The 17,500-nt window shown below is 42.4% G+C and overlaps 2 protein-coding genes across 2 annotated transcripts in view; one reads left to right on the top strand and one right to left on the bottom strand.

Moving 5' to 3' along the window:
* cadm2a (cell adhesion molecule 2a) overlaps positions 1 to 17,500 on the bottom strand; it is a 406,511-nt gene that overhangs the window by 74,596 nt on the left and 314,415 nt on the right. The window lies entirely within an intron of this gene.
* LOC311056731 (E3 ubiquitin-protein ligase TRIM39-like) lies at positions 12,921 to 14,318 on the top strand (the record flags this gene model as incomplete). The annotated part of the gene is made up of 1 exon (XM_084073538.1): positions 12,921 to 14,318. One exon carries the CDS (start codon positions 12,921 to 12,923, stop codon positions 14,316 to 14,318), a length of 1,398 nt encoding a protein of 465 aa, XP_083929664.1.

The following is a 17,500-nucleotide window of genomic DNA, read 5'->3' on the forward strand; positions in this document are numbered from 1 at the left end:
AGACATTTCTGCGTTCAGCGACTTATGACGAGACATCGTCCAAACGCCCACACTGCCAAGGACGCCTTATGACGACTTTTAGTTTTCTTGGTGGGGCGGGTGCGGGGCGCTGCATGCTCTATCACTCAAGTGACCATTTTCATTCTCTACTCACACGGATCCGGAGATCACTTCATCCGAAGATTTTCACCTCCTTCCTGTTTAGCGTTTTCATGAAAATTGACTTTTTGCCCTGCATTTCGCGAGACATGCTATTTTCAACATGCTGTCACAAGGCAAGGGGCGGTCGCGGTTGGATTGTTTTTTCTCTGGGCGACGCACACTGATACCGTTTCTGTTTGCACACGGTTGGACGATCGATCATAATGGATATACATTTTCTGTGACCAGTTGAAAAGGTAAAAATAAACGGAAATCGCTGGCAGTGGGCAAACGCAGCCAGAAATAAGTCTAGCAGTGAATGAGTTAAGTGAAATGTAGCCTGATGTTACCAGATTGCTCCAGTGGCTTTAGCACATTTTATTTCTGCTCTGGTGGACAATTAGACCCCACGAGAAGACTGTCTTCCAGCTGCGCTGGGACACATAGGATCTTAAAAAAACAACATCAACATGTATTAAAAAGGTCAGACATTAAACTGAGTTGAATGTTGAGTTGAGCAGTTGCAGTGATTTAAAAGACTACACAAATTACAACATGGCGGGTGCTGGGTGGTGGTGGAGCGACTGCAGATCCCTTTTCAATAAATTGTTGCTGTCAGGCAGAAACTTCTTATCTCCACTTTTATTTTTATGTTTTTTTTTCGTGAAATAATGGCCTACTTTGTCATTCTACAGCAGTGATATTCAACTGGAACCCCGCGGGCCAATTCCGGCCCCAGCAGAGCTTTCTTGTGGCTCCGGATCATATTCCATGTTCCAATGTAAAATAAAAAATAAAACATAAACGATTAGATGGTTGGTTGTACAGGATGAACTTTACTATTTAGAATGGAGGGATGTTAGTCAGGGTCCTGTGTTATTCAGGGTCCCAACACCTACCAGGACTGCATTTGCAGTCAAGACAAGAACCCAAGAGTGGGTAAATGTAATCTTTGGTGAGTAAGTCAACCATAAGAAAATCACTTGGGTAAAAGTGTTAAAGTAGCTCACCTCATTATGTACTGGCGTTAAAATGTATTAAGAATAAAAAGTAAAAGTATAAAATCCTTTTCATAGTACAAAGAAAAAAAACAGCCAGAAATGTTGTCTACTTCTACTACTTCTCTACTAGTAGAGTAGAGTTTTGGGTGGATGTTGTATAATAAACCAAATAAATTATTCTCCTTATGTATCCATTGGCTTGTATCTGTTAGTTGTGTGTGTAATTTGTCCATCTTCCATCTTTTCCATCTTCATCCACTTCAAACACAAATTTAAGAGCTTGTGCTCTTATCACCCGGGTGCTAAAAACATAAACACAATGCAAAAACCTGCCACTCATACGAACATGTAAACACTTCACCTTGCCAACCTGTCCTCCAATGCTCTTCTCACAAAGACGCTTCCATGCACAGAACACAATGAAATATCTACTTCCACTTTTCTTAATATCAAAATCTAAGCTTGTGCATTGTACTGGACTGGCACAGAAATCCTACATCACAATGAATAAATGCAGTATGAAGCAGGCCATAGTAGTTAGATGTCCATTATAGTTACCATAATGGACATCATATGTCCATTGTTGTATCCTATCGGACCAATAGCACACAACAAACGGTCAAACAGTTAACCAACATTTTGTTTATTTTTGTTGTCACGGTCTTGTGCCCCCCCCCCCCCCCAGTCATTTTACAATTGTGGCCCCCTGCCTAATCTAGTTGAATACCCCTGTTCTACAGTGTCACACACAAGTAGCAAAAATACGTGTCACATTTTGAGCTTGTAGATCGGCTATTTAAAAAAATAGAAGCCTGAAAAGTAACAGGTTTGGACAGGTTTCCACCCGACAGCAACGAAATGCTAAAAAGACAGAGAAAATCGGACTAAATCAGATAAAATCGTCTCTTTGCTATTGCAAACATTCAGAGAGGGACAGAATGCAGACGACGAGGGAATGCTCTCTCATTCAAAGCACCAGAATAGAAACATATGAAAAGCATGCATCCACACATGAGAAAGAGAGCATTCCTATAGGAGGAATGTGATTTAGACATTGATGTGATGTGAGCGGAGTGAAGCAGGCACATATTGAATAGATATGTGGAGCAGAGTTTCTTCCAATCCAACTGCACTCCGGTGCCGCTGATGCCACAAATTTAAAGTATGCCGGTCCACAATGCAGCTGTGAATGTGGTGCACCCACATGTAAAATCACCTATTCCTGTCAGCAGTTTGAGAGAGAGAGAGAGAGAGAGAGAGAGAGAGAGAGAGAGAGAGAGAGAGAGAGAGAGAGAGAGAGAGAGAGAGAGAGAGAGAGACTAGGGAGAGGGGGTGATAATCCCCTCAATATATATTGTTACTGCTCTTATTAAAAAGCCAATGCCTATGTCTCTTAATGAAAAAGTATAGCCTCACTACAGGGTACTACAGGAGGGTTCGTGAGATGAAGTGGAAAATGGAAAGTTATATTTAGTGATAAAACATTGACGTGTCAACCTGCTGATCTGTAGTGTTGAAGTAAATTAAATCAAAAACTTCACTAGCAAAACTGTTATCGAATAGAAAGCAACACATGCTGTACAGTATTAGCTGTTTTATGCTGTTTTATTTTGACCATATTGATCTGCTCAGGAGGCACTACGTGCAACTCTTTTTGTCCATTTCTTCTTCCTTCCTGCTTCCTAAGCACTTTTTTTTTTACAATGTATTTTTGGCCTTGGCACAGGGATGATAAAGCCAGAAATATGTGTGGCACTGAATGAGTTAAGACCTGGGACGCATCTGTGTCATTTTTAGATTTGAGCTAAAAAGCTTTATTTTACACTTTGGCTATTCAAAAATAGCAGATCTACAAGCTCATTGCACGAGTGTCGCGCTACAAGCTTGTAGATCTGCTATTTTTGAAAAATCGAGAAAATGTGTGCAAATTAATGTATTTATATTCTTTTGAAGCGAACATTTTTAACTCAAATCTTGGCTTCTGGGGGTCCCTGGAACAAAATATTTTGAGATGGGGGTCAGTGGCCAAATACATATCATTTTGGGGGTCCCTGACATGAACACGTTTGAGAACCACTGATAAACAAACATACGTTTTTCAGAAAACTGTTGGGATTTGGAAGACATTAGCTAAGAATCGCCCTCAGGTCTGAATGGGTTAAGCACCATGGACAGTGACACTATAACAACACATCCACCTCACATTTTGCTATAGCTACGCTGTCCATGGTTCTGAAGAGTGCATAAGGGTGGTTTAGCAGTGCATGGATGGAGTGGATGGGGTCTAGGGTGAGGGTCTATAATCTGCACTGTAATTATACAGGGTATGTGATCCTAACAGATGGCAAAGGATGCCACTGCATGTTTGTAGCAAAATAATACATATTTTAAATTTTGGTTTTAGTATTTTTTTAAGGGAGAGTACTGTGTGTAAAACAGTAAGGGTTAGGGTGATGTACTGTTGTCTCAAACTGGTTATTAATCCCTCAGGGACTAATAATGGGGGTTCCGGGGGATTCCCAGCAAAATGAGGAACAGCTTAACACTTAAACCCTATTTCATACTTCGGCTATTCGAAAAATAGGCAATCTACAAACACACGACGCGTGGCGGTGCGACAGGTTGCTATTTTACGGGTGTTCCCTGGCACAAGACCTTTTCACATGGGGGTCCGTGACCCAATTACACATGAATCTGGGGGTCCTTGACATGCAAATGTATGAAAACCGTTGCCATAGTGGAGTCACAGGAACAAGTCTGACAGGAACTCAACAGCTACAGTTTTTTGGTTCAGCAGGCAAAGCATCTTAACCACTTCACCATTGGCAGACACCAAATTTAGCTTTAAGCTGTTGTGTAACAGCCGCGTAAAGGTGTTTGTTGCATTGTATTGTACTGTAAACAACAAGCACGCGCACACACACACACACACACACACACACACACACACACACACACACACACACATACGCGCGCACACACACACGGTTTCAACTCAATACTCACTCAATCGCAAACATAATCCTATTACGCCGACATGTTTCCTTCCCTTGTTTTCACCCCCTTATTTCTTTGCCGTGTCCTGCCCATTTGGTCTGGCCTTTACTCCTCGTTAATCTATCCGGGGACAGGCTGCATTGGTGTGGAGCTGTGGCAGGTGTTGGTTCATTCAACTGACACGGTTATTATAATGAGAAAAGTGCAAATTCTCTGAATATACATTCAGCGGCCTACGTCTGGATGTGACTGAACTCTCTGTTCCTCATCAACAGCCTGTCAGGGTCTGCAGACTGTGCTTGTGTGTCTGTGTGTGTGTGCGCGCGCGCCTGCGTGCGTGCGTGCGTGTGTGTGTATGTGTGTGTGGGGGTGTGTGTGCGCGTGTGTGTGTGTGTGTGTGTGTGTGTGTGTGTGTGTGTGTGTGTGTGTGTGTGTGTGTGTGTGTGTGTGTGTGTGTGTGTGTGTGTGTGTGTGTGTGTGTGTGTGTGTGTGAGAGTGTGAGAGAGAGTGCGCGTGCACGCGTGTGCGTGTGTGAGTGAGAGAGAGAGAAAGCGAGAGTGAGAGAGACCACAGATTAAAGTACTTTATTCAGGATGGCAAGGCCAGCATCTTGCGTGCGATAGGCAGAGAGAGAAAGCGGGACAGACAGACAGACAGACAGACAGACAGACAGACAGACAGACAGACAAACAGACAGACAGACAGACAGACAGACAGAGATAGTGAACGAGTGACTTTCAATGAAGGTACAGTGTATGTAGTTGTGTGCATGCATATGTATGTACAGCATATGTGATGTGAGACAGAGAGAGAGACTTAAAAGTCTAAGAGGCTGTGAGAGAGAGAGAGAGAGAGAGAGAGAGAGAGAGAGAGAGAGAGAGAGAGACAGACAGACAGACAGACAGACAGACAGACAGACAGATACACAGAGTGACGGAGAGAGAGAGACAGACAAAGAGAGAGAGAGAGAGAGAGAAAGAGCGAGAATGAGAGAGAAAGAGAGAGAGAGAAAGAGAGAGAGAGAGAGAGGGAGGAGGTGCCCATCTGTGTAGAGATGTTTTTTTTTCACCGTGTGTATACTGTGTATACTGTACATCATACCTCAATTACCTGCTCCGCCCTTGCGGAGCGCCCTGCACTTTTTAAAGTGTGCCATGACTCCAGCGGTAATTGGGCTGGCTCAGAGTCTATGTGTGACAGGAATGATATATACTCTCCTTTCATCAGTCTCATACCTGCCACTCCACGGGTTCAGTGGGACACTTCCAACATTCCCAACTCATTACCACCAACCTCTCTGCGAAACAGGTCGCTGTGCTGTATACAGTATGCCAAGCTAGCACATACAGCCCATTGTGTTCTCCCCCCCCAAGGGGATACATCTCTCCCCCCTCCTTCCTCCCCCGAAGGGGAGAGAGAGAGAGAGAGGGTCCAGACACCTTCGTCTCCATCTATTGTGCTATCTAGGTATACCATGCAAAGTGTTCTTATGCAGACTACAACAACGCTACGACAAAGAACAGCAAATGGGACGACCCTTGGTAGGAGAATTGTCCCACATAAAGTTTTCACTCCTTTTTAATGATGTGGGGGGGGGGGGGGGCGGGGGGACTAACAAAAGACAAAGCAAATACCAACGCCAACGCTGCATTATCCTCGCGCTTGCTTATCTTTTAACCCATTAAGACCTGAGGCCGATTCTACAAATGTCTTCTAAATCCTAACAGTTTTTTGAAAAATAACTTATCAGTGGTGCTCAAACGTTTTCATGTCAAGGACCCCCAAAGGGATATGTATTTGGCTTATCATTATTGTTGTTATCATGATGTTACTATGCTGCAGCAATGTCCAAGGAGTTTTACTCTTATGCACCTGTACACAAGATAAACAATAACAATAAAGAACCTTGAAGAACAACCAGACCAAACCAGTAGGGGTCAGCAGTAACAAGATTACACAAGCGTGTGGGGAATTCGGGGAATTGACATAATGACTAAATTGGGAGGGAAAAAAATTGAAATTGACTTCCTCAGCAAGGATAGAAACACCTGTTGCTCACAAAGCAAAATGTTGTTAATGTATCCAGTTACCAAATGGTTATATTTGTAAACACTTTCCGAGAGACAACACTTTTTCGAGGGGGTTCCAAATCGACCCAAACAGGGCGTCCTTGAAATGTTAAAAGTTTGAGAACCACTGGCTTAGAAGAACACTGAGGATTTTACTGTGTACTATCCATGCCAATCAGTCCAGGCTGTAAACACCTGTCGCTCACCGCTCCAATCCGTGCTAATCATCCCAGCCCCCCCGTTTATGGTCTCTGGTGGTTTTCTTTCTGTGAAAAGTGTCTGACAAGCAGACTCCGGCTAATGATGGCCGTCACCAGAGGAAACGTGGCGTCTCCGAGCTGTGCACCAGAGTGTCCTATTTACTCACACTGTGCCTGCTGCAAAGGAAGACTGCTGAGAAACCCGTTTCTCTGATCCTTGGGCACTGTGCCGTAATGATGGCTGCCTGTGAAGCACCTCCACACATCTCCTGTCTTTAATTGTTACCACCTGCCTCTCTCTACACAAGCGATTCTGTGTTTGTGCGCGCGCGCGCGCGTGCGTGCGTGTGTGTGTTTTCGTTTGGTTTGCTTTCAAACAACAGTTGATTTAAATCTTCCATGACAGGCATGCAGAGAGAGAGAGAGAGGAAGAAAACATGAGGAAAAGGGAGATGAGAACATGTCAAGGTCACAGAAAGTTCTCCGTTTGTCCTTGAGGTGTGATAACCAGGTCTAAAAGCTCCTATAAAATGCCTCCTTAATTCCTGTCTTTCATCCCACCAAGGCCTGCCAACCCCTCCCACCCTACCCCACCGCCAAACCCTGTGCAACTCTCATGTTTTATGACCCTTGTCTGTGCAGGGGGGACTTGGATCTTTGGAGATTTACTACAATCGAGCATTTATTTATTTATTTTCCTCTCACAGAGTGCGAACGTTGAGCGTAGCAATCTTCAGGAAAGATATGAAAGGATGTCTCACGGAGCCCCCTCTCATCAACGGCACATACGGTATAAAAGAAGAAGAGAAAGAAAAGTTTCATTTCCCCAGGAGAGACTCGAGAGAGAGTTTGGAGAGAAAGTTCTGCGATCATTTTAATAATAATAATAATAATAAAAGGGGTGTGGGGGGGGGAGAAGTCGGTCAGGCACCTCTCATTTTTATATTTACTTTTGGAAACTTTTAGAAGCCTCTCCATGCCCAGACATTCTGAATGCATCAAAGCTTCCATCACCCTAGAAATCAGTATGCACTGTGTGGATGTTTGCACGGCACACACACACACACACACACACACACACACACACACACACGCACACACACACACACACACACACACACACACACACGCACACATGCACACACGCACTCACACGCACACACGCGCGCGCACACACACGGCAGATTGATTCTGACAGCTGAATATTTGACAAGTAACGGCCTGGAATCATTTCTTATTCAACGGTTCCGCTGACCCAAACATGACCCTAACCTGCCCTGAGCTGTTCATCCATAACCCTAATCTTAATGTTTAAACAGATTCCATCAGACTGTGTTGCGAGGAGAGATGGGCACACTGTACAGCCTGAGGCCCGTGATATGCTATAGGATAGAGACCAGACTGTAGAGAAGGTTCACAGGGTCACTCCAGAATCCACTGGATGGAGGACGTGCCATAGCTATCCATGCTGTGTCAAGCTATTGCGTGATGTGTGCATGTGTGCCTGAAAAACACACGTGTCGCACACCCACACGTGTGGTTTTCAGACACGCATGTATGCGCACACGTGAGGGGGGTCTCAGCTTTGTCAGATGTGAGAAGGGGGGGGGGGGGGCTCCAAGGAAAAGAGGTTGGGAACCACTGCACCAACACCTCTGTTTGGATATCATCTTGTTTTGTGATTTCCTCCTCACGTGTATAACCCATTAAACCCGGGAAAGCATCTGTGTCATTTTAGATTTCTTCTGCTATTTAAAAAAAATAGCAGATATACAAGCAATACAATATACAAGCTTGTAGATCGGCTTTTTTTTTTTATCATGAAATTTCGTGCAAATCTTTGAACATAATATTTTTAAAGCAAACATTTTTCTGGGGGGTCCCTGGAACAAAATATTTTGAGATGCAAAATACATATCATTTTGGGGGTCCTTGACATGATTTTTTTTTATTGAATATAAAATGAGCAATATATTTATTTTGGTTTGGCGAGGAATTGGATCTGCTTTTAGGTACTCTGAGAAAGCACATTTCCCAACCAATAGGGACTCCGAATCCCCCAGTACATAAAAGTAGATCCAAAACGACAGGTGGTAGCTGGGGTGGTGGAGGGTGAGCAGCAGTTTTAAAGCAGCAGCAGCACTAGCACAGCAGTAGGCAGCAGCAAAAGGCAAGCAAGGAATAAGCAATGCAACTTCCCCATTTAAATAGGGTGCTCTATTATGAAGTGACAAGTGAGTATGTGATCGGTTGAGAATAAAAGCATGGAGCTGAGACCAACCAATTTGACCAGGTTGGCCAACAGCAACTGCACTGAGTTCCCTGACAGAGCTTGCTCTTCGCAAGTGCGACGCTCATTTTTCCAGAGCTGGAAGATGGCAGTACGGAGCCCCTGAAGGGACATTAGTAGGTATATATTTTTAGCTGTAGTTTTATTTTGAAAAGCTGTTAGTTTATATTTTGTGGGTTGGAAAATTACGGATTAATTGTTGGTTAATACATTTTTTATGTGGGTGAAAAAACGCTTTAAGTAGCAGAACTTTTAAAAAAGGTTGGTGGAAAAAAAATGACGTGTGTGAAAGGAACTCGTGGGAACGAGATAAACTTAAGAAAAATATAAATCACAATAAAATGACAAATAAACCAATTTTTTATTTATTTAAATGTTTAAAAAAGATTTTACCAATATTTTTTTCTCCTTAACATTATTCGTTCCCACGAGTTAGGAACTTGTGGGAACTTTTTTTTCGCTACCCAAAAAGGTTTTTTTCACCCACATAAAAAACTCACCAACTTTCTTTCCTGCACCCTTAAAAAAAAATACTCTGAAAAAAATAAACAAACACATAAGCCATAATTTTCCAACCCACAAAAATATAAACCAACGTCTTTTCAAAATAAACCTGTACACATTAAAACATCTACCTAATAATATCCCTTCAGGGGCTTCGTAGGGCAGAGAGGCTTTATTGAAAACCAAAAAATGTATACAAAATAACAACAAAAACTGTTGAAGGAACTCCTGGTGATTAGGAGTAGCAGTGTTGAGAGCAGCATAAATGATGGATGATGATTTGACTTTATGGTGGCGATGCAATTTGATTGCAGTCGTCCACACAGGAAGGCCCAGTGCCAGAACGGTTATGGCCCTTGATTTATCTACACGGCTACTGTGCTCCTGAATGAAGAAAAATAAACAGCACTTGGTTCTACCTGTTTCTGTAAAACTTTGAGTTCACGTTTCTTGGCACAGTAATGGCTGAGTATCACATTTTGACGGGACATAATTAATTTTAAGCTAAAGTTTTCTTTCCTAGGAATCACACTGCCAAGTTTGAGGTGTTGCACATGCATCACTTTACACATGAAAAGGCACATTATGATGTGTTTAAATCATACAGGGTGTATGTTTTAGCATAGTCTTTTTTCATAGTGTTTTTACACTGGGACATGAATTTTGGGTTGAACACTACAGTAGCCTACACTACAGTAGAGTACAGATCAGTACGGTACATACAGTACAGTACAGTACAATAAAGCTGTAACTACCAGAGGGTACAAAGTACATTTGTAGACTCTCAGAGATAAATGAACACTGAGGATTTTACTGTGTAGGCCTACATGTAAAGGGTTGGTTACATGGACTAGTGGATCGAGTAACTCTTTCAACACCCACTTTCAAGTCCCTATGGTGGTTTTCTCATCCAATACGTGCCAAACTCGGCACAAACACTGTTCGGGGGCCTGGCGTGCGAATAGTCAAACCAAAAAAGACTAAATTGCGCACATATGGGGCACTACAGCAGTGTTACTGCTGAGTTTAACACTTCACATGGCCATAGCTCGGTAACCATTGCACTGACCATTTCTTTGAAGGCTGCAGAGTGGCCTGAAAATCTAGTACAAGCTCACAGCGCATCACAATGTGACGTGTTGTGTCACATTAGTTAGTGAATAGCTTTCACTATCATTGTACTTTAATTTAAAAAATGTTACCTTTTTGGTGGAAGATGTCAAAATGTCAATATACAACAATGCATTAATATTAAAAAGAAAATATACCTTGTAACTTGTACTTGAAAACATGTACTTGGGTATTATTTTGAAACTGAGTGAGTAATGTATTCTGATTACTTTCAGTTCTTCTTACTCCAAAATAATGAATTCGAATACAATACAATGTTAAATGAAGTTACTGAAACTAATTAGATTACATTACTTGTACATGCCGGTAATTAGCCATCTATGACTGACTCCATTTTGAAAGCAATCTTCCCAACCCTGGCCATCGGTGTGCAAATGTGTTTGTGAATGGGTGAACGTAACACAAAGACAGACACCGTCAAAGGAAGGCTAGTATATTAGCCATCAAATGATTTACATGTCACACTTCACTCAGCGCTCGCTCACACACACATGAACCGATTGACACAGACTGGGCTTTTGAAATTAGCCTGGAAAGTAATTACATACAGCTTCCCTCAAATACGGGAATGAGGGGAAAAAATTGTAATTATGCCTCTTTGCAAAATGTGTCCACCGAAGGGGGTGGGGTGGGGGGGGGGGGGCGTTGCATTAACAAGTGTTGAATTACATGAAACTTAAAGAGCAATTTGTAAAGACATATTACCCGCCTTTGAATCCAGTAAAAGACAGAATCCCTCTTGCCCAGCACTCATCTCTCTCTCTCTCTCCATCCCCCCCCCCCCCCTCTCTCCACCCCCACACCCCCCTCTCTCTCTCTCTCTCTCGCCTGCCAAGATACAGCTCAAGTCCCTCGACAGCACGAGGCGGAAAAGCAGGACAAAAATCTGCCTTTTTAGGGACAGTGACTTAATTGAAATTCCGACAACTGTGTTCACAAGCCTGCCGTCGCCAGAGCACCACATATGAGAGATGATGAGAGACAAGAGAGAGAGGAGCCCACGCCTTTCATCCATCTGTGTGTCTGTGTGTGGTGGAGGTGAGTCCGAGCCCCACCCCCCCGGCCCCGCAACATCAAAGGATGACAAAAAACCCAAACTCAGCAGTAAACATAACCCGTAATGGAGTCAGTCGCCACGTTTGCCTTTGAAAATCCAATGTGTTCATGCTAATGCTCCGTGGCGGACGCTAATAGAGGATGTTCTGTAAAGTAACGCTCTCTGCTAAGCCCCCCCCCCCACGCGCCAACCCCGGGGGAAGAGAGACCACAAATCTAGTGATATTGTGCATGGACTTTTATTAGTCATAGTTTTGGCAATAATCCAAAATCCAATGCAAAAGTCTCATAGGCTTATCAAGTTATCAACCAGATGGATGATAACTTGATGACAGAGGGTTGGCCAACAAAAAACATGAAATCATGAGGATCCACATAGAAACATTGTGGCTCCAATGTGGCTCTATACTGCAGTGATTCTCAACCTAATTTCAAGGACCCCCAGTTTGATATCAGTTCAGTTCAGTTTATTTTTCAGCACTTTTGGACAACAAAATACATGTCTGCGTTATGTACATCAGTTTATTTAGAACAAGGCATAGTCTCAAAAGGTCCAAGGGACAGGTTGTCCATTTGACATAATAAGGTGTCCAAGATGCCGAAAAAAGGGGACAGGGAGAAGCATAATGCTTATCGAGCCCTACCCCTGGCTCAGTCTGCATAAATACATTTAATTGTCACAGTGTTTACAGCACCCTTCAAGAATACATAATTAACATGGTGTTTTTGCACACATACATACAGCATACCCTCCCACACATGTGACCCTCGCTCTCTCTCAGTCAGAGCCGCTCAAATCGCACTCGGAGAGCCCAATCGGCTCCTCCACTTGGCTCCACTCGGCTCCTCCAAAAAGCAAATGACCAATTGGGACCACTATTCGAGATTTTGGGTATTGGAATTTGGCTATGGTCTCTCTCTCTCTCTCTCTCTCTCTCTCTCTCTCTCTCTCTCTCTCTCTCTCTCTCTCTCTCTCTCTCTCTCTCTCCCGGCAGATATGTTAAAGACAAGTCAAACTTTCATGTGTCTTTTACATTAAATCATTTTACTACTTTCCCCTGCATTGTAAAGCACTTTGAGCAGTCAAAGTCCACTGTGTGTGTGTGTGTGTGTGTGTGTGTGTGTGTGTGTGTGTGTGTGTGTGTGTGTGTGTGTGTGTGTGTGTGTGTGTGTGTGTGTGTGTGTGTGTGTGTGTGTGTGTGTGTGTGTGTGTGTGTGTGTGTGGGTGTAGTGTGTAATAGCTCCAACCTTTGCCAGACTCATGTGACAAAAAACAGGGAAAAGGTTGTTATTCTGACTCTCTTCACTGACGACACACAGAGACAGACAATACGATTCAGCTTCAGATCAAACACCCAACTTCCAGTGAGGGAGGACAGACTGTCTTGATACAGGAGGGAAAACTGACCCAGACCACTTGAACCTGCTGCTGACTCTGTCAGCTGAATGGACAAGAACTAGCATTCACAGTGAAAGTCAACTTCAGGGAACTGGCTTGAGGAGAGCGTCTGTAGCTTCACTCAGAGACCAAATGGCTTCCAAGTTGTCTCGCCCTGAAGAGGATTATTGCTGTCCTGTGTGTTGTGACATCTTTAAAGATCCTGTTCTCCTGTCCTGTAGCCACAGCTTCTGTAAAGACTGTCTACAAAAATGGTGGAGAGAGAAGAAAATAAAGGTATGTCCAGTTTGTAATGAGAGCCATTCAGTGGATCCACCCAGAAACCTGGCTCTGAAGAACGTGTGTGAGGCCTTCATACAGGAGAGACATCAGAGAGCTTCAACAGGGTCTGAGGTTCTCTGCTGTCTGCATGCTGAGAAACTCAAACTGTTCTGTTTGGAATGTCAACAGCCAGTTTGTCTTGTGTGTCGAGATTCTAAAAAACACACCAAACACAGATTCAGACCCATCGATGAAGCACTTGATCACAAGGAGGAAGTCCAGAAATCACTGAAGCCTTTAAAGGAGAAACTGGTGGTTTTGAATACATTTAAAACAAACTATGATCAAACAGCAGCACACATTCAGTTCCAGACTCGGCACACAGAGATGCAGATTAAGAAACAGTTTAAGAAGATGCGTCGGTTTCTACAAGAGGAAGAGGATGCTAGGATTGCTGAACTGTGGGAGGAAGAGCAGCAGAAGAGTCAGATGATGAAGGAGAAGATTGAGGGTCTAAACAGAGACATCTCAACTCTTTCAAACACAATCAGAGCCATAGAGGAGGAGCTGAGAGCTGAGATATCATCCCTCCAAAACTTAAAGACCACAATGGAAAGAGTCCAGTTCACACTGCAGGACCCACAGCCGGTCTCAGGAGCACTGATAGACGAGGCCAATCACCTGGACAACCTGACCATCATAGTCTGGAACACGATGAAGGACATTGTCTCCTACACTCCTGTCATTCTGGACCCAAACACTGCCCATCCAGTATACATCCTTTCTGATGATCTGACCAGTGTGAGACGTGGAGAGAAACAGCAGCTTCCTGACAACCCAGAGAGGTTCGACCACTTCGGCCATGTTCTGGGTTCTGAGGGCTTTAACTCAGGGACTCACAGCTGGGATGTTCAGGTTGGAGACAATACATACTGGGCAGTAGGTGTGTTAGCAGAGTCCTTTCCGAGGAAGGGAGACAGAGCGGGTCAATTCTGGAGAATTCGGTTGCATGACGGTAAATACACAGCATACTCTTCACCAGGGTCACTCACTGATCTCTCAGTGAAGCAGAAACCCCTGAGGATCAGAGTCCAGCTGGACTGGAATGAAGGAAAGCTGTCCTTCTCTGATCCTGACACTAACACACACATACACACCTTCACACACACTTTCTCTGACACACTCTTTCCATACATTTACATTGGTCAGATTGGTGGTACTCTGAAGATATTACCAGATGATGATGATGATGATGATGATGGTCTTTAAAGGGTAATACCTGTCAATTTTAGAATCTTTACGAGTCTGTTGTGGTCGAGGACAGTCATCATGAAACGATAACGATAAGACCTTTTATTGATCCTGCGAGGTAAAAGATAGTACTGTAGGAACAGCATGATGGAAAGACATCACAGTTAACACAACACCATCTGTGATTTGGAACAGAAATATATAAATAAATAAAGTGCATATCGTTCCTGTCGGGTACAAACCTCTTATCTCCATATTCTAACTTTTTGTGATTATTTTTTGTTAATTAACGCCCAACTTGATCATATATCTTTTTCTTTTTAGGTAATTATTGCATGATTTAGTGTTTTATTGTGCTGTTTTCAAGTAACCAACCATGGTGATGTTCTTTAACAGTGGATTGTATATTAGTTTACGTTTGTTGCATATTGATCTTTGTGTGTTCTGAGCTCTGTAGATAAGAATAAAAAGAGTCGGCTCGAAACGTTACCACTATTAAACATACTGTACATTTGGGAGCAGCAATTGTTGTGCAGACTCTTTTTATTCTTATCTATTGTTACTATTTTTGGTCCAGCACCCAACCTAGTAGGTTTGGGATGTGCGTGTCTTTTGGCTTCTCTTTCAACCTGATGTTCTGAGCCCTGTAACACGATCAGATCCTCTGATTGGCTATTTTGATCCTACAAATAAGACACAGGCGTGTGGTTTTTACTATGGTTGTGTAACCGAAACATGTATCTGTTCCCCCTTTACACTATGTTGTAGCACTTTTTATCTGTGTCTCACTATGGATCATTACAGAATAATAGTTTTGCGCCTGACAAACCTCTGTGAACATTAACTTTATGTCAGTGTGCAAGCATTCCGTTTGTTTTACTGTGTTGAGCAACAGGGAGCTGAGGGTACAGAAATACAACACATGACTGGAATAAAACCAGAGACATGTGACTATATTTATCAACTAGTGCACCACTGACATATTCTTCTGAGATAAAGATTATTCTGCAATATGACTGATAGATATTGCTCTTGAGTTCTAATGAAATTATAGATCTGAAAATAAACTGTAAGTGAATAAATGTAATGGGTCATTCTGCATAATATGTACTTTTCATTTAATATGTCATTTTGATTAATACTTTTGTACTGAAATAAAATTTGAACACTACTTGTAGCAGAGTATTTTTTTACATTGTGGTATTGCTTTTACCCAAGTAAATACTGTGAGTACTTCTCCCTCCACTGGTTAGAATGCCAGGACAAGAGAGTGTAGATGAGTCAGTTACCTGCGTTAGTCACCCAGCAGACACTCTCACCCATGAAAGACTGGAGGTCACAGCCTAATTGCCATGACTTCTAAATGGAAGTGATATTCTGTATGCCAGTGGTTCTCAAGCTCATTCATGTCAAGGGCCCCAAAATTGATAAATATTTGGGCGAGGAGAAGGAGTCAGAGGAGTCAAAAAAGTCAGAGCGCGGTTATAACAAAAAGTGTATAAGTCTGCATACTTTTATATTTATTTGACGGCATCACTTGTTCTGCACCAGGCAGGATGATTGTATATTATAGGGTGTATACATCTGTATACTTTAATGTGATGTTATTCTTACCTATTGTAATTATTTTCCCTGTATCTGTAACTTTTACTGCTGTGCTGTCTCTGGCGCCTGAATTTCGGGGATCAACAACGGTATCTATCCGTCTGTGTAGCCTACACTGTTCACCTTGGCTAAGTGACAATCCACCCCGACTGTCATGTCCAGATATGACAGTACAGCCATGTTTTGTCCTTGATTATAGCTACGTCTTCCTTTCTGCTAAACATGCAACTACTGTATATGAGCCTCTACCAAGAGGACATCTGTTGACTATGCAAGTCTATTTACAACTCACAGTTTAGTAAGCAAACCATGTTTTCTCCTGTTGGTGTGTATGTCAGGGTAGTCAGGGTAACTATTTGTACATGTAGCATGGTCATGTAGAAATGGCCATTTATGGAATCCGTCCACCAACCAAAGACTCCATCTATTTGTGTTGTCTTGTTCTGCATTTGCATTTTGTTAATAAATACATTGATTCATTCATTCCACTCTACCCTTGTGGGAATTAGTTTTTACAAGTCATACTGAAGAAAGGTATACTGATAGGGACTGACAGTGACAGTGAAGTGACAATTTAAGGATTTTTAAGACCTTTTTAATACCTCAAAAGAAAGAAAGAAAGAAAAGAAATAAGACCATTACTGCGTCAACAAACTATAATATAAAAACTGGTCAAACAATATAAGAAAATAGCCAATCTATAAGCTCACAACGCCTCGCAAGTCGCAACGCGAGGCGTTGTGAGCTTGTAGATCTGCTAATTTCACAATATCTATCTGTGGAACAGAGTCAAACAAAATGTAATGCCTCAACTCCTACAATTCCAAGTGCTTGTCAGGGTGGGGCGGTTTTCTGAAAAACGTCTGTTGCTATAATATCAGTGGTGCTCAAACCTTTTCATGTCAAGGAAAGCCCCCCCCCCAGAAGCAAAGATTGGAGTTACAAATGTTCACTTTAAAAAATAAAAGATTTGCACAAAATGTTCACAATAAAAAAAAATAGCAGATCTACAAGCTCACAGCGCTATGAGCTTGTATATCTGCTATTTTTTTTAATAGCCAAAGTATAAAATAATGATTATAGCTAAAATCTAAAATGACACAGATGTGTTCCCAGATTGAATCGGTTGAAAACAAATAGCAGATCTACATGAACGTATAAGAGCTTCTACATCGCCTGTTTTTAGTTGTAGGGTTACGGTCTAAAAAAAAACTTTGATAACTAAAAATAAGCAAATTAAACTTTAGTCCCACAATAGAGACAAAAAGGTTGAAAGTGACAGATTCTACAATAGGTATCTTGCAGCGCCGACCCAAAGCCAACTGCTCATGTTCACGCCTTGACATTTGGGCTGGAATTTCACGAGGAGCCAGATGGCAGCTGGCAGCTGTCTCCTGCATTGTAAAACTCTCTCTAAAATTTCAATTTCAATTTGTGTTAGTGTAATATGTCTCCATTGACCTCTGGGACACAGTTCTAGAGGAACTTTACTGATATAAATCCTTTCATTTCTTCATATAACACGGCAGTGCTCTTTTAACCCATTTAAGACCAGGAAAACATCTGTGTCATTTTCTGATTTCTTTGGCTATTAA

The sequence above is a fragment of the Gymnoscopelus microlampas genome (assembly GCF_963454915.1).
Source record: "Gymnoscopelus microlampas genome assembly, chromosome: 12".
Classification (NCBI taxonomy): Eukaryota; Metazoa; Chordata; class Actinopteri; order Myctophiformes; family Myctophidae; genus Gymnoscopelus; species Gymnoscopelus microlampas.